Source organism: Manis pentadactyla, chromosome 9, assembly GCF_030020395.1.
Source record: "Manis pentadactyla isolate mManPen7 chromosome 9, mManPen7.hap1, whole genome shotgun sequence".
Classification (NCBI taxonomy): Eukaryota; Metazoa; Chordata; class Mammalia; order Pholidota; family Manidae; genus Manis; species Manis pentadactyla.
The window spans coordinates 89,363,844-89,386,291 of NC_080027.1; the positions used below are offsets into that span (position 1 = coordinate 89,363,844).

Below are 22,448 nucleotides of genomic sequence, written 5' to 3' on the forward strand. Positions count from 1 at the left end.
TTCTCTGATGATTATCAGTGGAGCAAGGAATCTTTATTGTAATTTTCCATACCTAAAGAACACACAGCTGCCTCTGCCCACCAAGCCTCACTTCCAAGCAAAGCCTTGACATCTAGCTCCCATTTCTCTCTATACACATCCCTTTACTACCCTACCCTCTCCTTTAGCCTTCCTCACCTCCAACCTTCCTCACCCTCAGTTCCTCAAAAGAACATGCTGTTTCATGCAAAGTGTGCTTGGAATATTCTTCCCACTTTATCCTAGGTATTTCTACTCAACGTTTCACAATAAGTCCGCCAACCCCCTCCACTTTGAGGTAGTAATCCTACAGCTGTAAGGTGGCCCAAATTCTTATATTTTAAAAGGGCGGGGGGGGGGCTCCTAAGTTATTTATCCTTGTCTCCTCAATGCCTAGCACACATGTTAAATGACTGGTTATTTTAGTTTCTTTGTACCGCTTTAAGAGATTCTGTCCTAATGCCTGTCCCGCTGAGCTTCCACCACCTTCCAATTAAACTATTTCGAAAGAAAAGACGTGTTTAGACTCTAGAGAAGGCTCCTCACTTCTCCAGGGTCACCGGCGTAGGTGCCTCACAACAATCCTTCCGTAAACCCGCCCCAGCGATTGTTTCCGGCCCAAGTTCCGGGCTACGAAGCGAACCCAAGGGCAGCCAAATAGCGCGCAGCCCACGCGCTTCGCCACGGGAACTCCGCCCCTTTCCAAAACGTAGTTCAGCCAAGAACTCTCCAACTGACATCCCTGTTGTCCAATTAAATTTCGAGGCTCTGAGGGTTGGGCTAACTTGATAACTTCCAATAAAGAAGGGAGTGTGATTAGCTCAAATTTTGACGAATGGTTGAGAGGATAAGTGACTTAACCTATAGGAGCAGCGCCGAGAGTGACGAGCAGCAAATTTATCCAATGGACTTGCCTGCTGCAGAGCGGGCCTAGCCCCAACTGCAGGGAGTTGGCGGCCGGACCGCTGCAGCTTTCAGTCTCCATCAGGAGTCCGCCATGTTGTGTCTTGTGGGTCGTGTGATCGCTTCCTCGACCTCCGGGGTCCTGCGGGGACTAAGCCTTTCAGCGCCGCTACCCCAAGCTCAGCTCCTGCTGCGGGCCGCCCCGACGGCGTTCCAGCCTGGTAAGTGCCTTCCTCTAGAAACTGGGTTTGTTTCTGCTGCCCTGTGACCTTGAGCCAGGGCCGCGGGTTACTCAGGCCCAAGGTGTTTGTGGCGCTAGGACGCCGGGGCCGGCGGCCAGCCCTCTAACGGTGGGAGAATAAAAACAGGCCACCCGTTGAGCTTTCTAATTTTGGAAAAGAGACAATGTGTAACGGAAAGGTGCGGGCGGATGCATTGACTTCCCGTGGAATGGAGGCCTCTGAGCTCTCGAATAATGGGGTTTTGTGCGTAAAAATGGGAAGGTCGTTCTGCGCAGCCCTCCTGGACACGCCTTCTGTGCAAGCGGAAGGAGGCTGGGCCTGGGCCTGAATTCACCAGGCCTTTTGGGTTAAATAGGGGCTTCCGATGACCTTTAATTGTCCTAATCGAACTCCTTCCAATATCTTTTTTTGTTTGTTAGCCAGAGATTATGCTGCACAAACATCTCCTTCGCCGAAGGCAGGCGCTGCCACCGGGCGCATCGTGGCGGTCATTGGTGCAGTGGTGGATGTCCAGTTTGATGAAGGACTCCCACCCATCCTAAATGCCTTAGAAGTGCAAGGCAGGGAGACCAGGCTAGTTTTGGAGGTGGCCCAGCATTTGGGTGAGTAGAATTTGTCAGGAATAGTGCAGAGCTTGTTTGGCTCAAAAATCCCAAAAACCAGGTTGTCTTCCTTCCGTGATGATTTTATTAAAGTGACTTTCGTTCTTCTGAGTTTGCTGAAGCCACATTTAGGTACTGAGAAGGAGTCTTGGTTGATTGAGGTCATTCATGCCAACTTCATTAACTGTTAATTGGAGCTCTTCAGTCTTTTCGTGCTAAACTTCATTAAATATTATGAAGCCAGCTAATCCCTAGTATGACCTTGCATGCGTTTGTCTGACAGGCGAGAGCACAGTAAGGACCATCGCCATGGATGGTACGGAAGGCTTGGTTAGAGGCCAAAAAGTCCTGGATTCTGGTGCACCAATCAAAATTCCTGTTGGTCCTGAGACCTTAGGCAGAATCATGAATGTCATTGGAGAACCTATTGATGAGAGAGGTCCCATTAAAACCAAGCAGTAAGTATCCCTCTTGCCATATCTACATATAAAGGAACTGCTTTTTCTTGCAGTTTTATACATTGAGGCAACATCTTGTATATAGCAGAATTTCCCTGCAGAGAGTATCTAATGCTGATACAATCGATTATTAAAATCACACAGTGTGGTTTCTAGAGAAAATTAAAGATGCAGAAGTTCTGTTAGTAAAAAACCTGCTAGTTAGGACTCAAACTGATTGAGTTTTAATACAAATGGCTTAGGTTGTGAGGTTTCCAGAACTTGCAAGACTTTGTATTTCCTATTGATGTGTGAAGAGATGCTGTTATGTTAGGGCTCAGTAAGAGGAAAGTCTTTATGACAGAGTTGTCAGAGAATAGAATTACTGCTTTCTGAGATAATGAAATTCCTTTTATTGCAGAATGTCAGCCTAGATGCCAGATAACAACCTGTCTAGAAAGCAAGAGGAGATGAGAGACTGAGTAAAGGGTTAAACTTGAAACTTGAGAGAACCTTTGAACAAGATAAACAGGCCCTGACCCTCTCCTCTGCTTTTACAGATTTGCTGCTATTCATGCTGAGGCTCCTGAGTTCATGGAGATGAGTGTTGAGCAGGAAATTCTGGTGACTGGTATCAAGGTTGTGGATCTGCTGGCTCCCTATGCTAAAGGTGGCAAAATTGGTATGTTAGCATTGGGTGCATATTCTCCAAAGCTAATGTGGGAAGAAAAAAACTACCATGTTTCAGTGGGTACCAAAATCTCCCTCGCTGATGAGTAGCTTCTGACTTAAGTTCTTCTGAGATTGCTGAAGCCAGATGCCATTCCTGAGAAGGAAAAAGATGGAAGGAAACAATTAAAAAATTGGTTTTGCTTTTTGGGAACACAGAACTCTTAAGTATTGTTCCTTCTCAACTTCTCTCAGGGCTATTTGGTGGTGCTGGAGTTGGCAAGACAGTACTGATCATGGAGTTAATCAACAATGTCGCCAAAGCCCATGGCGGTTACTCTGTGTTTGCTGGTGTTGGTGAGAGGACCCGTGAGGGCAATGACTTGTACCATGAAATGATTGAGTCTGGTGTTATCAACTTAAAAGATGCTACCTCCAAGGTGAGACTTGAGCTGATTGCTGGCCACATGGTAGTTGTGCCAAGAAGCTGAAGCCATGTGTTAACATTTTCATCTTAGTGTCCCAGGACCCATAAAGGATGTGTTCCTGTCAGTGCTTTCCTCCTATCTTTATATATTATAGAGAAATGTGTATTTTTTCCTCTTTAACTTTAGATTACATTTCCAGGCTTTTTGTACAGTCCCATCATTTAAAAGCTAATTTGGGGTGAGGTGAGGTAGCTCATAGGTCTCAGATAACCCTGTTTTGTACCTTTCACATACTTAACAGTTTATTTACTTCAGGCTTTAGGAATTTTGCCTCAGTAATGTAAGAAATTGTCTTTTGTGTTTTGAGCTACATATCTGAGAAAAATGCAAACAAAAACATTTATACCTTCTAAGGAGGGTTTTTGGTAATTTCTCTGATTTGGAGGCCTTGGATATGTTCCTCTGCCATATCTTCTAGTTGTGTATGATTACTGCAGGTAGCACTGGTTTATGGTCAAATGAATGAACCCCCTGGTGCTCGTGCTCGGGTAGCTCTAACTGGACTGACTGTGGCTGAATACTTTAGAGACCAAGAAGGTCAAGATGTGCTGCTGTTCATTGACAACATCTTTCGCTTCACCCAGGCTGGCTCAGAGGTAAGCAGGCATGAGAGGATCTGGTTCATTTGAACTTCCTGTGGAATGATCCAGATGAAGCTAAAGATGTAGACACTAAAGACCTTCTGTTTTTTTTCTTTTTTAGGTGTCTGCTTTATTGGGCAGAATCCCTTCTGCTGTGGGCTATCAGCCTACCCTGGCCACTGACATGGGTACCATGCAGGAAAGAATTACCACCACCAAGAAGGGATCTATCACCTCTGTACAGGTAAGAAATATTCAGTGGGGGAAGGTCTAATTTGTGTGAAAGTGTGTACAGAGAAGTATAAAATCTAGTACTTGTATCTCAAAGGGCTTTTTTACACCAGGTTCATGAGCTCCCTGAAATAATGTGCAAAATTCTTCTGTGTGTGCATGTTAAAGACCCTAAAAAGTTAAGAAACATGCACTTCAAGTTATTGAAGGTACACATGTAAATGTAGATCCAGCTTGAGGGAGAATCTGTAGCTGCAGTGAAACTGAGCATTAAGTATGTATTGAATTCTAACGCTACAAATTTTCAAATATATATAGATGCTGTATGTAGTAAAATTATCTAAAAAACATCTAAATTGTAGTAACCTTTATGGTTCATTGCCTAGTGCACTATTTTAGTGGTGCAGGGTAGTTTTTTTACTCCTAAAGTGGGTATCACTGCAGTAGAGTTAAAATGTAGGATGAGGAACAAAATAATGACAATTTTTTTCATCACAGTTTGGAGAGACCAGATAATCTGTAAGCTCACTCAGCAGCTATTAGGGTTGGTAAGAAGGCTCTTTTGAGGTAGTACTAATGCTAAGAAGATGGAGTGAGATGGTAGAGGTTAGAACTGATGGCTTCGGTAAGATTATTGGGCTTCCTGCTGCTCTTCATGGGTTCTTGACTCATTGTAGGCCATCTATGTGCCTGCCGATGACTTGACTGACCCCGCCCCTGCCACCACCTTTGCCCATTTGGATGCCACCACTGTACTGTCCCGGGCTATTGCTGAGCTGGGCATTTACCCGGCTGTGGATCCTTTAGACTCCACCTCTCGCATCATGGATCCCAACATTGTTGGCAGTGAGCATTATGATGTTGCCCGTGGGGTGCAAAAGATCCTACAGGTGAGTATTTTTTGCAGGTGAGACCCATGACCATACAGTCATACAGAGGGAATATGGGGACTATTAGGACCAGATCTTTCCTGGTCCTGATGTATTCTTGTGTGATTTGCTTTTGAGCAAGGAAAGATAAGACCCGCTGTTTCTAATAGTATGTTAATGAGCTGTACTTAGTCTTTAGAATCCAATTTTTTTCCTAATAGCAGACTTGGAGTAGGGAGGACAAGACAGTGATCTTAGTTGAGGGCCTTTATGACCCCGAGTGTGTAACTTCACTAACTTAGTCCACTTAAGATGTGATGTAAGGTGCTAAAATTTAGCTTTTTACAAGGCTCAGTATGAATGTAAGGTGGTGAGGTTTTTGTCCAAATGAATGAGAATTTTTAATTGGGCCTCTCTTGTTTTCTCAAAGGACTATAAATCCCTCCAGGACATCATTGCCATCTTGGGTATGGATGAACTTTCTGAGGAAGACAAGTTGACTGTGTCTCGAGCACGGAAAATACAGCGTTTCTTATCTCAGCCATTCCAGGTTGCTGAGGTCTTCACAGGTCACCTGGGAAAGCTGGTACCGCTGAAGGAGACCATCAGAGGATTCCAGCAGATTTTGACAGGTGAGATTTTGAGTATAAAGCTGAACATAAAATGGGGTAAAGACTTAAAATCTTCTTGAAGCATTGCTATGCTATGTTCCTATCCTGGCAACCATCATGCATTATGTAAGTATGTTGTGTCTAGTTTTTAAATTAAAAGAAAAAAGTATTTCCCATCAATTTTCTTTGGAAATACTCTGTATTTACTTGTTAGAGTGAGACTTGCATTAGTTCTTATGTCATCCAACAGTTAGTGCTTTCAGTCTAGCTATTCCTCTAAGTGAATTACAATATTATAATGTGTTACTATCCTGTTTCATAAATTAGAAAACTTGAAAATAACCTGTTCCAGTATAACAGAAAGTAGAGAACCTGGGTTATGTAGCCCGAACCATTTATTCTTAATCCATACTGTATCATGTCTTACATAAACTGGATTTGTGAGTGAAGTTTGTTCAGAAAAGACTTCTTAGGTGAAATGAACCATCACTGTGGCCTCCAGTGGTTGAGATGTGTACACATTACAGAAAGTTGATGTCCTACCACTTAATTTACCAGTTGGATTTTTTTTCCATATAGGTGAATACGACCATCTCCCAGAACAGGCCTTCTATATGGTGGGACCCATTGAAGAAGCTGTGGCAAAAGCTGATAAGCTGGCTGAAGAGCATTCGTGAGGGGTCCTTTTCATAAACTAAGCACTTGTCCTTTCTGCTGGCCGCCACCTTGCCCCGAATCCAAAAATCCGTTTTCTCTTGGCCACAGGAGAGTCTTGATTGAAGACATTGTGTTCTGTATGAAGAGTATTTAGGGCTTCCAATAAAATGTACATCCCTCAGAATCAGTCTATTTTCCTTGGTCCTGAAAACGTAGCCAACACTGGAGTTCTAACAACGTTTAAGAGCGGCTGCAGGAAACAGCACAAAGGAGGCCATGTGTGTTTGAAATGGGGCCATTAAAAGCCATTGTTTTGGATTGATGGACAGCTGTGGGGCTTGTGTGGGTTTCCTGTGGATGATGTGATCTTCACAGGGTCTAAGCTTTGGCCCTTTTATGTCATTCACAGCAAATTGAAATTTTGCCTCAAATGTTCTATGTAACATATTCCTATTCGGTTATAAAGCAAATGGATGTTTTAGAAGCATATTGGGAAAATGGGTTGGGTTTAAAATAACTGCTAAGATAAGGTGGGGGTAATGTGAATTAAATTTTTAGGAAATGGTGGTGCATGTTCTGAAGGATTCTGATCTGTCAGAAGGCCCAATCTTCCTATGCCTTCATGGTTTTTCAGAAAGTGTTCCTAACTTGTGCCTCCTGACATTTTGGGCAAGCCTAGAGTTGTGATTTCTTTGAGGCCATGCAGGGTATAAGATACCAAGAGGCCAATCGTTAGGAGTACTCGGAGCTACACCCACCTTTTCAGTTTGCGAAAGTGCCTCTTAACTGTTAAGGTTGGGGCCCCCGTAAGTATATTTTGATCCCAGGCCCATCTACTGCCCTCTGGTGGTAGACTGGAAGCTGCAGCAACTAATCACCATTTTGAAATCCTTTAAGGCCATTCGCGGGCATGTGGTTCCCATCTAATGACTATACAAACCAGCTGGGGCTTTTGTCCTGAGGAGGAGCCTGCACCTATAAGCTCCACCCGAAAAGCTCAAGTTTGGTAGAAACGGCGGAAACAAACATCCCCATTCAGAGGCCCCTGGAGGCTGGAGGGTGGGGACGGGCTTTGGGAGAGGTGCCTGTTTCCTCCTACCTGCCAGTGACGTCCTTAGGACTAGTCTTTCTTGTGTCACGGCCTGGACAGAAGGTGGAACCACTGAGCCGCGTGCTCCCAGAAAATCCTGGGCTTGGAGAAATGCTGAGTTACGGGGTGGGGCTACTTCCTCCAGGTCCAGACTCTGGAGTGGGTAAGACACTGAAGCAGAAGGCCCCAAGATGTGGGTCAGACCTTTCTGCTTTGTTTTCCTGTGTTACCGAGATGCAGACCTGGGAATGATCCTTAAGGTCGTTTGTATCCTTTCCCTCCTCCCCCCGCACGTTTACGTCTCAGCACTCGTCGAGAACCTTCTCCCTCTCACTAGCCACAATTACTTATTTCCTTCCCCCTTAAGCCCTCTCCCACCACACCACTGGAGTGTCAACACAGACCTAACCTTCCTCCATATTCCTCCCTGTTCTCGCCGCCTCACTCCCGATCAAGAGAAAGCCCCGCCCTCCCCTCCTCCCTCCCCACCCCAGTCTGTCACACAGGAACATCACCCTACAGCATTCAGGCTGTGGTTCGCAGGAAGCAGTGGCTTTTTGATTCGTGCTAGTTCCCGGCTCTGCCTGGGAGGATCTAACACCAGCGTTCACGTGAAGGGGGAACCAAGGACAGTGAGGCGCTGGGTGGTCCCCAGCCCTGAAGCCCTGCCAGCCTGACATGGGTACGTGTGAGGACCGTCCCTGGGGAAGGCCTGAGGGATGCCTGCCTCCCTCCAGGCTGACTCAGCAGGGGTGGGGCCTAACCTTTGCTCTTTTTGGAGTGAAGGAGGGGAAAGGGACTGCAGGGGCGCAAGGCTCAGCTGGCTATGTTGCCAGCCAAGGAAAGGATCGTGAGCGTTGGCAAACTTCAGTTCCAAGGAGGAGACCGAGACTCTGCACCTCAGGTCGGGGCTCTTCTCACCTCATCTCACCCCTCCTTCCCCAGCCCCTTGCTCCCCCCGATTTAGGCTGCTGAGATCCAAGTAATATTTTACATTTAAAATGTAAAATTCAATGCTGACCTCCCCTGCAAAAGTGAAGTCCACTTTTGGTCTCGTTGGAGGGTTTTTAAGGTGCCTCTCCTCCCCCTATTTTCTTCCAGGCCTTTTAAGTCCCTGTCTCCTCTCCTCCCCCATCTTGACCCACCACCAGGTGGGGGCTGCACTAAGCAGCTGCTTCCTGTTGCCTCAGAGGTTGCTGCAAGGGTTGGTGGTGGTTAGTAGAAAACTGAGCTAGAGTGAAGCCAATTCTCACGGCCCCACAACAGCCCCCTGAGGGGGTTTCTGTTGGCGGCCCCCCACGCTTCCGTCACTGAGGACACTGAATGAGAGAGAGGCAGGATTGAGGTTCAAAGGCCCAGGAAGTCTTTGCCCTCGTGGCTTCCTGATTGCGGAGGCTTTAAACTTGGGGGAAGGAGTCTGTGCCTTTCCACAGTTACAGGGATGGGACCCCCGGAGGCGGAGCGTCAGATCCTAGTCCCGGAGAGCAGAAACAAGGGAACCTGGTTCACCTAGTAGGGCCGTTGTGCGTTACCCCCAGCAGGCTCGGGCTTGAGTTCCCTTTCCCGCACCCTCACTCCTTTCTCGCTGCCTGCCCGGCCCTCCTTTGTGAAGAGATTTTTGCGGTGCCCCAGGGGCGCGGGCAGAGTTCTCCGTCCTCTAGTTCGGAACCACCACCATCCCCCACTTCACAGCAGAAGTTTTCTCCTCTTCCTGGGATCGGTTCTCCTCCTCCATCTGGGATCCTTACTGGGTCTGGCCCCTAGGAGACGCCACCCGCTTTCCCTTCCCCCGAAGCGGCCCTGCTCCAGGTGAGGCCCGGCGTCCCCGAGCGTGCCGCCCCGCGAGCCCTTCCGAGGCCGCGGCTGTCTGGGACAAGGATCTGACCCTCCGCCTCTTTCTCTCTCCCCTGCACTATCTACTCGCCGGTTCCTCCCTTGTCCTCTGCGACCGGAATCCAGAGGCTTCTTAAGCCTCTCGGCCGCTCTCCCCGGGTACCCCTACCACTCTGGACTCAGGATTCCTCCTCCCCCGAGAATTCCTCGCCAGAAAAGTCTCCGCGGTCTCGGTTTCGCCTCTTCCCGTCTGGAACCACAGCTTTTCCCACGCCGTCCTAACCTCCAATGGGAGGGGAAATAACCTTCCACCCCAACTGCTGTCCTTCCTGTAGTAAAGGGGGTTGGGGGAGGGGGTTGCATGGACCAGTCACTTTCGGACCGTGCTCTCTTTAGCCCTTCAAGTTCAACCAAGTAGCATCTAAAGCCTTTCTGTAGCTGTCACCCACCTCACCTCTCCCGGAGCTGAGGGTCTGACCTCACCTGCCAACCAGCCCAGGTAGGAAAGGCCCTCTTTTTGGGCCTGGGGTTGGCGGGGCTAGGGTAGGAACGCCATTACCCCAGAGTCAGTGGATTGGGGGAGCACCCCTAGAATCTTGTGATTCTGGGCTTAAGATTCTGTTTGGAGATAGTGGGTGAGGGGCCGTGACAAAATCTCTAAGGCTAGTGGGTGGTGGGGAAGGTGAGGGAAGCTCAGCTTTTTCTATTCAGATGCAAAGGGAGACCCCACCCCTAAGGAAATAAGGGTTTCCTCAGTCCTTTCCAGAGACCACCCTGGAGAAGTTTATTGGAGAATTTGAAATAGTACTTACTGTGCGTGAATCTGAGGGGGCACATATCAACTTGGAGAGAAGAAGAGGAGGGGTTACGGTCCTTTTGGTGTGTTATAGGAGGATCTTTTGCACAAACCTGGAGAGTGAGGGACAAGTTGGAATGGCTGAAGGGTTGAGGGCTATCTCCCTACTAGACCTCATTAACGCTATGAACCATCAGCCAGTGAGGGGTATAGGGAGTTCTTTAATAATTCTCCCTCCCTCCGAGCCCAGCTGTGCCCAGCTGTGCCCCTTCTCTGTCTGGCTCTTATGGTTCTCTCATACCCCAACCCCCGACGATGAGGAGACAGGGTGTCTAGATTTGCTTCAGAGTCCTCTGAGTCATGTCCCATGGTCTGGGAGGGCGCTGAGGGGAGGACAAGGGTGGTGTTTGGGGTTGAATTCCAGGAGAATCTGGAGGTGGAGAAAGAGGGAGGTAAAAAGATGCAAGAGAATCCCCTCCTCTCTCTCCCTTTCTATTTCATCTCCCTTCTCCAGCCATCTGGCTCCAGATTGTAGCCAGGCACTGTGGCAGCTGACCCCAGTCAGGGCGGTGCGTCAGGAACACTTGGAAGGTGAGAAAGGGGGAGCAGGTGCTAATTTCTCTCTCCCTATTCTCTTCATTACCCGCCCACTGGCCTGGCTTGAGAGAGGTTGAATAGTCCCTAGGTACACTTCTCACAGGTTGCTGAAAAAATGACCATTTGCCCTTTCCCCTTTCTAGTAGCTTCCTGAAAGGAGACGGGATGGGTTACTGGCCACAACTGATTGGATTGCGGAATGTTTGGGGACTTGTAGGGTCAGTCTGCCCCCTGTCGTCTGGAGTGGGGGAGAAGCCTAGAGAACCCAGCTGTTGGACATATTGACACCCCACCCTCCTCCTTCCTCAAATCAAGGAAGATTCTCCAATCAGATGAGGAGGGGTCTCACTGAGGGAGGAAGGTGAATGTGGTCTTCTTGCACCAGTCTTTTCTAATCCCAGGTGGCCCTCCTATCCAAGATCCCTCTGCCCGACCGCTCCTGGCTCGGATTGCCCGGGCGACAAGGCCTGGGGCTTAGAAGGGGTGGGTGCAGTCCGTGGGGCACAGGAGCAACCGGCTCTTCCGAAGCGGGTGGGGGGGAGAGTGTGGGGGGGAGGGGCGTGGCATGCCCATCCGGCTGGCTCAGGCCCCTCCCCTGCCTCCGGTCTCCGCAGCCGGCCCAGCGATTGGGACCAGGTGGTAGGAAGAGTCTCCGTCGTCTTGCCTTGGGAAAAGGGAAGAGGAAAAGGATACCAGCGCTCTCCCGGCTCTTTAGAAAACCGCTTTCATGTCTTGAGTTCTCTTCTTCACCTGTTTTATTTTTTGTTTGGAAGATTTTGAGGGGGGTGGTTTCCTTAGCAGAAATTTGCTGGATCCCTGCCTTCTGAGTGTGGCCCGTTTACTCAGGGACTTGGCGCTCAGCAGGCTGTTGGGGGTCCTTATTTTTTATCCATGGCAACTAACTATAAATCTGTTATTCAGGGTAGAAGGGCTTTGAATTTTACCTGTCTACTCCTTCCCCTCTGGTAATCTACTTTTCTCAGGAGAGGGAGAGAAACCCTCCTAACCCTCTTAGCTTCCTCTCTGGCCCACACACTTTGAGGCTTGGCTCACTCCCTTCTTAGCCTCTCTGAGCCATTTGTAGTAGGAAGTAGAGTCTGTACCCATAAATTTCCTCTGTGGATTAAGGAAATCCAGTCTAAACTGATGTATTTGGTCCTGTCTTGTCCCCACCCAGTTTCAGATCTTCCTCCCCAAACCCGGGGAGGAAAATGTATTTGTTCACCACTCCCCCCAGCTCTCACCCGCCAACACCCAACACCCAACCCCCTCCCCCGGCAACCTGCTGGAGTTCCATCATCCCCATTCTGTTCCTCTTCCAGAATATTCAGCGTGAGTTTTGCAGTTTAAGCAATTGTTTCTAGAACTGCGTTACACTGAATTAAATGGGAATTATCATGAAGACTGCAGTCTGTTGAGTTGCAAGGAAAAGAAACCTGGTTCCTAGTCACCGTTTATCCACTGTTTGACCTTGAACAAGTCCCTTAACCATTCTGGGCCTTAATTTCTTCATCTGCCAAACAAGAGAGTGTTGAATAAATAACATTATATAACATAAATAAATTCTAACATTATGAATTCTGATGTCTGTATGACGCTATGCCCCATGCTGGGGCCCTAAGATACTTGAGACAATAGCCAAACTAGTCCTCTGCTGGATTTTTCTTTTCCTGTTACCAGAAGGTTTTACATAGTAATAATGCCCTGTCGGAAAAAGTACTGGAATTACAGGATTGGTAGACATTTGGGGCATGTTATTTGCTGGTCAGTTTTCCCCCTCATCCCCATTCCCTCTGACTAGGTTTAGAGCTAGACTCGTTCTTGCCTGTCTGGTCCCAGAGCTGAGCTTACTTTTCCTACGCACAGGAACCTTCTCCACCCCCAGGGCCCTGCAGATGTTGCCCAGAAAGTGTTGATCCAGGCAGGACCAGGTTGTTCCCACGGGACTGAGGTGAGTGGGCAGCAGTCGCGGCAGGCTCTTGCCTTTCTGCACCCCTTTATGAACTCTTCTGACCTTTGTGCTTCTACACTTCCACTTTTTCACTACCCAGCCTGGGAAGTACCTGCCCCCAAATTATCACTCACTCATACAAAGCGCACGCTCGGGCACGCACGCACGCCCCCTTGGGGGAGTGGCACGTGCCTTGGTCCCAGAAATTCGGTCCAGTCTTTTAAGCTAACCTTGGGACCAACGGTTTCCTTTTAGTTTACTCAGTGTAAAGCAGGTCTACCGCCCACAGAGACACCGTGCAGCGGGAGCTGCCTGGTACGCCGCGGCGCTAAGACCCAGATCCGGGTCGGGGGGTGAGCATGCCGGCGCTAGGACCCGCTGGCGGGCCAGCGGAGGGCGGTGCTCCCTCGGCCGCAACTTCCCCGCCCCCTCCGGCTTCGGCTCACTCCTCCCCCGCCGGCCATGTTGGCTCTGCTTGGACCCCGCGGTTGAGCCGCGTCCCCCTTCCCCCTCCCGGACCCCAGACCCCTCTCCGTCGCGACCTCCCCTCCTGGCGCCCAGAGGCCATGTGAGCCGCCCGTCCCCTGGGGAGAGACAAGCCCCGATCCTGGCTGGACACCGCCGCCTCAGGTCTGTGGAGTCTGTGGCTGGGGGCTGAGGGGAGCGAGCCCCGCTCTCGTCCCCAGGCTTCCCTCCGGGAACAGAACCTCGGAGCCTCCGTGCAGTTAGGAGCCCCGGGCGGGGTTCTTGCCCCAGGGTCGGCGGAGAAGAGGGCTGGCGGGTCTGCTGCAGAGCCCGGGGGGCGGCGGGGGCGGCCGCGGCGCAGCAGCCGCCCGCTTGGGGAAGTCTCCGGTAGGACCGCGGACGGAATCCCCGGGGGACTCACCTCTTCGCGTGGGGGTGGGGATCACGCGAGTGCCGGGCGTGTGGAGGGGGTTCCCTGGGCGGGTTAGACACCTTGTTTGTGGGGTTTGGGGCGTTTGGGCTGCGCTGAGTGGAAGCTAGAAGGGGTTCCCGGAGATCTCGCGGGGGCAGGGGGTCGTAAGTTCTCTTGAGCGTGACCCGTGGAGAGGGCCTTGCTGGAATATTGCTGTGCTTGGCTTGGGGCCCTCGAGTTCCGGGAAAATCCCTCACTCCAGGGTTGGGGGTTGATAGGGCTGATGATGGAGCGTCCGGCTTTGAGGTGGTCTTAGGCGCTGAAGGGAAGAATAAAGAGGGATCCCTTTCCAAGGAGGATCCCTCACTAAAGGGATCCCCATTTCCGTGGCTAAAAAGATGGTCCCGCGTCATTCCTTTCTTTCCTGATGTTCCCAGTTTTCAGGGGAACGCAATGTTAACTGCAGTCATTCTTTGTAGGATTTATTGGAGTGAGAGATTTGCATCCTTCGGGGGGCGATGAGGGGATAGCTTCCACCTTCATCTATGCACAAACAGCTCCTCCCCCAAGCCTCCCGCAGGAAGTGGCCGGGAAATGGCAGCTGTGCGTTTGCCGCTGCGTCTCTTATTTTGAAATGTCCATTTTAATCAGATTTGGTTTCATTTTCAGAGACCTTATGGGCAGCTTAGATCCTGCCAACTGTGTGGTCTAAGAGTCCTTTCGTTCGACCTTTTTTTTTTTTTTTTGTAATCTTAATTTGTCAACTGGAAGTAGTCAACTGCAGTTGACTCACTGATCCTGATCCCCACTCTAGAGCATCTCTTGTCTCCCTGTCTGGATTTTTTTCCCCTTGAGCTAGAGGTCATAGAGAAGCAAACTCAGTCGACCACCAGCAGGGCTACATTTTATTTTATTTTATTTTATTTTATTTTATTTTATTTTATTTTTATTTTGTTATCACTAATATATAATTACATGAGCAACATTGTGGTTACTAGATTCACCCCATTATCAACTCCCCACCACATATACCCCATTATAGTCACTGTCCATCAGCGTAGTAAAATGCTAGGGTTACATTTTAAATACAAGTAATGCAAATTCCATCAGCATAGAGAGCTACCAGGAACACTTGGGACCTTTTGTGGCTTTCTGGGATCCTGCTTAAGGGGATTCATACTTACTCTGAAGTATGACAGTTTCTGTATTGCAGAGCACCTGAGCAAGTGAGTTTGTGAGGTGAAGGGTAGACTGACAGGTGCAGAAGAGGAAGGCATGGGGAAGATAGAGTGTGGTTGGATTTCTGTTGCGGTGGGGGCTGGCTTGCAGTTCCTCACTGAAGATTCTAGCCTAAGGATAGTCACTGGGAAGCCTGCTGATGACCTAGGGTGCTGGAGGGTTTACCTTCTGTAGAATCAATTAGGAGAGTTAGCTGTCATATAACTCACTCTTCAGTCCATAACAAATACCTTCTCTAGTACCCTTCTTTGAGAATGGTAAGCTTTTTCTCCCGTTTGTGCAAAGTCACGTGCCCAGATTTTCTCTTTTCCCACCTGGTAACTACAGGAGATTTCTGTAGCATACAGTGTTTGTACTCTGTGCCCAAGCACTTTGTAGGACACTGGGTTTGGTTAGAGATGAGTCAGCCAGAGGATTTCATATTCTGAAGAATAAGTATTGAGATCATTTAGACTATATTGAAAACTGCTTAAGCCTGACACTCAATTTTTTCAATATTTTCCAGTCACAAACCTCTGACTTGAATTGTAGATTGCTACATTAAAGATCCAGAGTAGGAGTCTGTGTGTACAAGTATGTAGCATCACTGTTAAGAAACACCATTGCTCTTCTTAACTGGGGTGTGGGATGATGTTCTGGAGGTAGTAGAAACAAGTCCAGCGTCATTGTTGCTTTGCTTGCCCCTCAGCTTGATTATTGGGTCCTTTGAGTTACTTTCCAATAGGGTTGATTTGACATTGATTTTAAGTTCCCCTTTCTTCAACCTTTGTTTACTTAAATTGGAACCCGACATTATAATAAGTTAACTTTCCCGGTTGGGGGTTAAAATAGTAAAGACAGGGGAAAGACCCTTTTTTTTCTTTGAATTATTTTAAAGAAATAGAAATTGATCTTGAGAAAGTAGATATTGACTTCATTTGATACATTAATAGAAATGAAGCAAACCTTTCATAGTCTTCTTATAAAATGGATGTATTTTCTATCAGAATAAGTAGATTTCTTTGTTGACTTTTTTTCTTTCTCTTCCTAAAGGAAGAAATTTGAGGTATACAGAGAACTACATGGGCTGATGTCAGAGCCAGTCAGGAGTCTAGAAATGCCCCGAGAGACCTATCTGGCAGCTCTGTGGCTCAAACCAGAGGGTTGGAGTGGGGGTGCTTTGTCCTGCTGCTGTGGGCCTTTCTTGTCACCTCTAAAGAGGCCTGCTATATTCTTTTTTCTTAATTAAGGTATTGATACACAGTCTTAGAAGGTTTTGCATGCTGCTATATTCTTTTACCATTAAAATGGCACTGGAGTTAGTCCAAAAGCTGGTGTGATGTTTGACCTTGTATAAGATGTGTGCAGTGCAATAATGCCAGTTTTTAAGTCCTAGGATATAGAGTGAAGTAAGTATAAAACATGAGTATATTTCCTGGGGCAAATAATCTGTTTCTTGGGATATGGATGTCCTCATACACCTCATAGCCCAAGGTTAATTCTTTGTCAGCATTGTTGCACATGGGTCAAACGGACAGTTTTTCACCAGCTTGTCAATCTGCATAATTTTGAAATTTATTAAGTTCTGGAAAACAAAACTGTCTTTGAAGAACTCTAGAGATTGTTTTTGGATTGGGTCACTGGCAGTGTGTTACTATGTTACTTAGTGTTTTGTCCTCCTAGTTACAGAGAATAGTCAAGGCAGCATTTTACAGACTAAAAGCATAATGTAACTTTACCAAAAATTCATCAACAACTAAAACATGAGGGTTCTTAACAGACAAAGTGGTTTCACTAGTTGGTCTCCAAGACTGGAGTCTCCATAGCTGCCTCACTTAAGTGCTTAACCTGCCTGCTCAGCTCAAGGGTTTTGGAGGAGGGGGATATCTTGAAGGGAAGGGTGGAGTCCTTAACTGTTAGAGCTGAAATTGTGAGAAACAATCAGAATTGAAAGAGGGAAATAACCTTTTACGAACTCTCCAGTGTGGCTTTTAATGTCCTGCAATTTCAGAGGCATTTCCAGTCCTCTGTCAGTGAAGTGACCAGATCTGTGGCAGAAAACCTAGTGAGACTGTTACATGGTTCCCTTACTCAGTCACCAAGTATTTAAAAACCTACTGTGTACCTTGAGTGTTGAGTTAAATCAAGCAGAACATTTTACTAATTTAGAGCTTAAGTTTATTGCCTAGTTAAATTCTCAGCGCTTCAGTTTCCAGGCCTTAGTTAGTTTCTGCAGGGAACAGCTATCTAAAATATATTAAGATTCAGGACCCTTCTTTCCTCTAGGAATTATGAAGAGTAAAGCTGAATTTTTTTGTTCTTTGAGAATAGTAGGAGCAGAAACCACAACCTTTATTGGATGAGTGAGCTGACAGTGGCAGGAAAGATAGATATATTCGTTTCCTCAGTCTGAGTGTTGAGCAGATCGTTCTTTTGGTTCTTTTAGTACTTAGCACTAAATCAGGTGCTGGAGATCCAGTGGTAGAATTTAATGTCTGACTGGTACTGTAGAACCTACATAGTTCAGAAGAAATAAGGACAGAGAGCAGCCATCTTTGTGTTCTCCTAAACACCTGGGTGTGGCAGTTGTCTCTGAGTAGACCTGTTAGTATCATCTCTCTCATCATCTTCCTGCTTCACTGCCCTGACTAGGAAAGGGCATCAGAGGAAGGACATTTTGAGAGAATGAGCCTCAGTCAGTACATGCTGTAATCTGACAGTTCCCAGGGAAGACTTGTTACCAGGGCTGTCAGAATGAGCCATCCTCACTGGAAAGAAGCGTGTTAATTTTGTGGCTTGGCACTTTAAAACTGTTGGCAGAGGAAGGCAGCTTAGTCAAAAAAGGGGTTTTTAGATATTAAAGTCAAAACATTCTTGTTTGCTGCATCAGGAACTGGAAGTAGTAAAAACTTTTGGAACTCCTCCAGGTTGTGGGATAGGAATGGGGAATGGGGCGACTTTGTGTCTTGTCTTTCTGCTGTAGCGTTAGAGGTCTTCAGAGGTCTGAGTGTTAGGACTGGTCAGGGCACTTGCAGCAGTGTTGAAATCTGTAATATTTATTTCAACACTTTGTGCATTGTCGGCCTTTTTTGGTTAAAACTGTGTCACAGGGCGTAGAGTAGTTATTCTTCAGTTGTGACTGAGAGATTGGCAGCCTGTTCAGCCATGTGGCAGGGCTGTACTGCTTCAAGCCTACCTTAATAAATGAAGCATAGAAGCTCTTAAGAGATCCATTTACATACTACTGGAACTGGGATGAGTGCTGGCATGGTTATACTTCCTGATCCTGAGAGCTGTCTGCTGCTGTGGGGTTTGGGCACTGTTTTTCTTTTTTCATCTGGTCAGAATCCTATTAGTTCACAGGGAGACCTGCTCCTTTTCTTTACTATTCTCCTTACTAGCTCTAGATGGGAGGACATAATTTACCTTCAGGCTTTATTGTGAAAAGCATCTTGGGTAGGAAGGTTAAAATGAAATAATTCTAGGTTTATTGCTGAGAGTCACTGTCTCCATTTTCTTTGCATTTCCATACTGTGATCCCATATTTCAGTGACATCTGAAATCAGGAGTCAATTTGCATATAGGGAGGTTTGATGGTAGGATCATCCCTAGTTTTGTAGTATATCCATAAATTTTAAATTATATTCACATTATATTTTGACCTTTTGGATCTGATTATCTTTTTGGGAACTAAACAGTCTTTATTTTGTCTTATTATATTTATTTATTATATATGTATTTGTTAACTTATTATAATAGTTAACATTTCTTGAGTGCTTGCTGCATGATAGATGGCTGTGCTAAGGCCTTTATATAGATATTCTCATTTAATCCTCACAAGGGCTGAACGTGGGCACTAGAATTTTTATTACTGACACTGAGACTCAGCAACGTTAAGTAACTTGTCTAGGGTCGCCCAGCTAGTGATGGTAGAGCTGGGATTTGAACCTGGAGCCCACTATGTTATGTTGATTTCACTGCACAACACAAAAAGTATTTTATGAAAGAAATATACACCCCTATGTTTATCGCAGCACTATTTACAATAGCCAAGATATGGAAGCAACCTAAGTGTCCATGAGTAGATGAGTGGATAAAGAAGATATGGTACATATACACAGTGGAATATTATTCAGCCATGAGAAAGAAACAAATCCTACCATTTCCAACAAGGACTAGAGGGTATTATGTTCAGTGAAATACATCAGGCAAAAAAAGACAAACACCAAATGACTTCCCTCATTTGTGGAGTATAACAACGAAGCAAAACTGAAGGAACAAAATACAGCAGACTCTCTCAGATTCCAAGAAGGGACTAGTGGTTACCAAAGGTGGGGGAGGGAGAAGGGGATTGTGGGGTATCATGATTGGTGCACATGGTGTGTGTCGGGTCACAGGGAACAGTGTGGCTCAGATAAGACAAATAGGGGACTCTGTGTCATCTTACTACACTGATGGACAATGACTGCAATGGGGTAAGGGTGAATGCAATAACCACATTGTTTTTCTTGTGAACCTTCATAAGAGTGTATATCAATGATACCTTAATAAAAAACAAAGTATTTTATGTTTCTAGGAAACTTGTAAATGAAGTGATTGTGTCCTGATGACCCTGCAGTAGAGGCTAGTGGGGAAACAGACCTCAGGCACTAGGTAACTTTCCACTCCTTTTACTTCCCTGAATTTTGCGAGTCATGTATTTATTCTTATTCATATGTAATATATGAGACGGAAATTCTGTGCTTTCCCAGAGTAGCAGAGAGGAGGTCACTGGATTCCTCATGGATTCAAATAGAAATGAAGAAATGAACTGTGGGCCATCATTGAGTGGGAAGATGTAGTCTGGTGCAGGTAGGAGAGGGTGTGTTGTTACATGAACACACCAGGGGAGTTGAGGTGGGGGATCAGATAAGATTGGTTCTCCAGGCATAGTAAATAGTTCTAGGACTTACAAAATGAATTACTTTGAATGTCTTTTTAGCTCTATGATGTAAGCTTTGGAAAGAACCTAACCTAGAGGATTAGGGAATGAACTTCCCCCTTAGTGATTTAAATTTTGAAGGCTCATGATGCTTAGTTTTCAGACCCCTTATTGCTAAGAAGTGGCCTGTAGGAAAATGCAGGGAGACCCTTAGGTTGTCTCTGGAGAGTCGCAATTCCTTTCTTTTTTATTTTTTTTATTATGGTATCATTAATACACAATCACATGAGCAACATTGTGGTTACTAGATTCCCCCCATTATCAAGTCCCCACCACATACCCCAACACAGTCACTGTCCATCAGCATAGTAAGATGCTATAGAGTCACTGCTTGTCTTCTCTGTGCTATACTGCCTTCCCTGTGCCCGCCCTACATTATGTGTACTAACCCTAATGCCCCTTAATCCCCTTATCCCTGTCTACCCCCCTACCCTCCCCAGTCCCTTTCCCTTTGGTAAATGTTAGTTCATGCTGGGTTCTGTGAGTCTGCTGCTGTTTTTGTTCCTTCAGTTTTGCTTTGTTGTTATGTTCCACAGATGAGTGAAATCATTTGGTACTTGTCTTTCTCCACCTGGCTTATTTCACTAAGCATAATACCCTCTAGCTCCATCCATGTTGTTGCAAATGGTAGGATTTGTTTACTTCTGATGGCTGAATAATATTCCATCGTGTATATGTACCATATCTTCTTTATCCATTCATCTACTGATGGACACTTAGGTTGCTTCCATTTCTTGGCTATAGTAAATAGTACTGCGATAAACATAGGGGTTCATATGTCTTTTTGAAACTGGGCTCCTGCATTCTTAGGGTAAATTCATAGGAGTGGAATTCCTGGGTCAAATGATATTTCTGTTTTTAGTTTTTGAGGAACCTCCATACTGCTTTCCACAATAGTTGAACTAATTTACATTCCCACCAGCAGTGTAGGAGGGTCCCCCTTTCTCCACATCCTCGCCAGCATTTGTTGTTTGTCTTTTGGATGTTGGCCATCATAACTGGTGTGAGGTGGTATCTCATAGTGGTTTTAATTTGCATTTCTCTGATGATTAGCAATGTGGAGCATCTTTTCATGTATCTGTTGGCCATCTGAATTTCTTCTTTGGAGAAGTGTCTGTTCAGGTCCTCTGTCCATTTTTTAATCAGATTATTTGCTTTTTGTTTGTTGAGGCACATGAGCTCTTTATATATTTTGGATGTCAACCCCTTATTGGATATGTCATTTATGAATATATTCTCCCATAATGTAGGATGCCTTTTTGTTCTATTGATGGTGTCCTTTGCTGTACAGAAGCTTTTTAGTTTGATATAGTCCCACTTGTTCATTTTTGCTTTTGTTTCCCTTGCCCAGGGAGATATGCTCATGTTTATATTCAAGAGAGTTTTGCCTATGTTTTCTTGTAAGAGTTTAATGGTTTCGTGACTTACATTCAGGTCTTTGATCCATTTCGAGTTTACTTTTGTGTGTGGAGTTAGACAGTGATCCAGTTTCATTCTCGAGTCCCGATTGCTTAACTGATTCATGGTTGGTTTAGGTCTACTGCTTATTTTAGAGTGAAGATGGGAGGGCCGAATGAGAAATCAGTACTAAAATCTTTTTTTCCCTTAAATCAGTAAACTACACACTACTTTTATTTGATATTTTTTTTAATTTCAGTTAAAATTACTGAAAGTAGAGACAATTAGGGTATTTAGCCTGGAAAAATATAATATGCTATTTACTGTACAGGGTTTATATTTCATGCTCAGAAGTAGGTTAGACTCATGCACTTGGCAGTGTCTGATTTTCATTATCTAGCATGTTCAGGAACATGGCTCTTGCAAACCTTGGGCAGTGGTGATATATTTATTCTTTCTTTAAAAAGCTTTTATTTCCGGTTCTTTTTAAAAAGAGGTTATTGAAAACATCACCTGGGTCTGCTTATTGCCTCATCTTGGGAACTTGTTAGAGAAATCTTTCTACCTAAATTCTTTTGCTTCTCTTGAAAACATAGTAACACAGGGACTTGCTTTTTCTGTATCAAGACAGAGCATGTTTCTCAGATAATCAAATTAGTATGCAGTAGGACATCATAAGTATCTGATTACGTAAGACTTTACCAATACTGCTGGCTTCTGCTTCCTATTTTTCTTTCCTCTTCTCTTTGCTCTGTCAGAGTTAAGTTTGTTCTGACCAAGGGCTTCGCTTCTCATCACTCTGAGTGTTGTACACCTTGTATTCAAGAGAGGGTGAAAAGCTTTTAACCCTTCTACCCCCACAGTGAGCCACTGCACTTCACAAATTTACTGGCCAGCTGTTTTCTCCTTGACTCTTTACATCTAAGCCACAAAACCAGAACACTAGGAAGCAACCATAGTAAATACAACACAGTAATATTCCTTGGGACACCCTCTTAATTAATCAGTCTTCCATCTTTGAAGTTTGTCTGAGCTGTGTTCTTAGAGAGCATGGTATTTCCAATGGAAAAAGGCTAGAAGAAGTGTTGCTGGATGATGCAAGTTTTGCCATTATTTTACCTTTCCTGAAATGTATTTTCCTTTTCAAATCCCTTTCCTAAGGTAACTATACTATCTTCTTCAGATGATAGGATGTGGAAATTGAGTATAATAATAAAGCAGAATATATATCAAATATGCTATTGCTGCCAACAGCCCCATCTCCATGACTTCCTGTCAGAAAGATGGCTTTGAGAACCTTCTGTGGATCCTGGTAGTGGGACTCTGGCCTTACCTTGAGAGAAGAAAGCCACAAAGGATGGAGAATGTTAAATGTTAGATAATAGAGGGCTAGTGTCTA

General features: G+C 45.9%; 2 protein-coding genes and 2 non-coding genes across 11 annotated transcripts in view; all 4 read left to right on the plus strand.

Moving 5' to 3' along the window:
• Nucleotides 1-964: 964 nt before the first annotated feature.
• Nucleotides 965-6,492, plus strand: ATP5F1B (ATP synthase F1 subunit beta). Its single transcript, XM_036917612.2, has 10 exons — nt 965-1,142; nt 1,583-1,765; nt 2,049-2,223; nt 2,763-2,884; nt 3,127-3,311; nt 3,797-3,955; nt 4,062-4,184; nt 4,849-5,061; nt 5,471-5,672; nt 6,231-6,492. Exons 1-10 carry the CDS (start codon nt 1,016-1,018, stop codon nt 6,326-6,328), a joined length of 1,587 nt encoding a protein of 528 aa, XP_036773507.1. The 5' UTR covers nt 965-1,015; the 3' UTR covers nt 6,329-6,492.
• LOC118928410 (small nucleolar RNA SNORD59) lies at nt 1,835-1,909 on the plus strand. The gene has a single exon (XR_005031223.1). It is a non-coding gene; the product is annotated as a small nucleolar RNA SNORD59 (small nucleolar RNA).
• Nucleotides 2,967-3,037, plus strand: LOC118928411 (small nucleolar RNA SNORD59). The gene has a single exon (XR_005031224.2). It is a non-coding gene; the product is annotated as a small nucleolar RNA SNORD59 (small nucleolar RNA).
• A 1,415-nt stretch (nt 6,493-7,907) lies between the features above and the next one.
• Nucleotides 7,908-22,448, plus strand: part of BAZ2A (bromodomain adjacent to zinc finger domain 2A) — a 32,615-nt gene continuing 18,074 nt past the window's right edge. For 5 of the 8 annotated variants that reach the window (XM_057507710.1, XM_057507712.1, XM_057507716.1 and 2 more), the window contains exon 1: nt 7,908-8,080. In XM_057507710.1, the coding sequence (XP_057363693.1) occupies nt 8,077-8,080 (4 nt within the window). In that variant the 5' untranslated portion in view covers nt 7,908-8,076. Of the gene's footprint in view, nt 8,081-8,151; nt 8,303-12,490; nt 12,576-13,022; nt 13,206-22,448 lie in introns of those variants that run through there. The other 3 variants (XM_057507714.1, XM_057507715.1, XM_057507713.1) reach the window with 3 other exon arrangements.

Bases quoted from the DNA above. Each gene is read 5' to 3' on its own strand.
- ATP5F1B (XM_036917612.2), top strand. From the start codon at position 1,016: ATGTTGTGTCTTGTGGGTCGTGTGATCGCTTCCTCGACCTCCGGGGTC. The intron at 2,885-3,126 runs GTATGTTAGCAT...AACTTCTCTCAG, and splicing joins TGCTAAAGGTGGCAAAATTG to GGCTATTTGGTGGTGCTGGA. The intron at 4,185-4,848 runs GTAAGAAATATT...GACTCATTGTAG, and splicing joins GATCTATCACCTCTGTACAG to GCCATCTATGTGCCTGCCGA.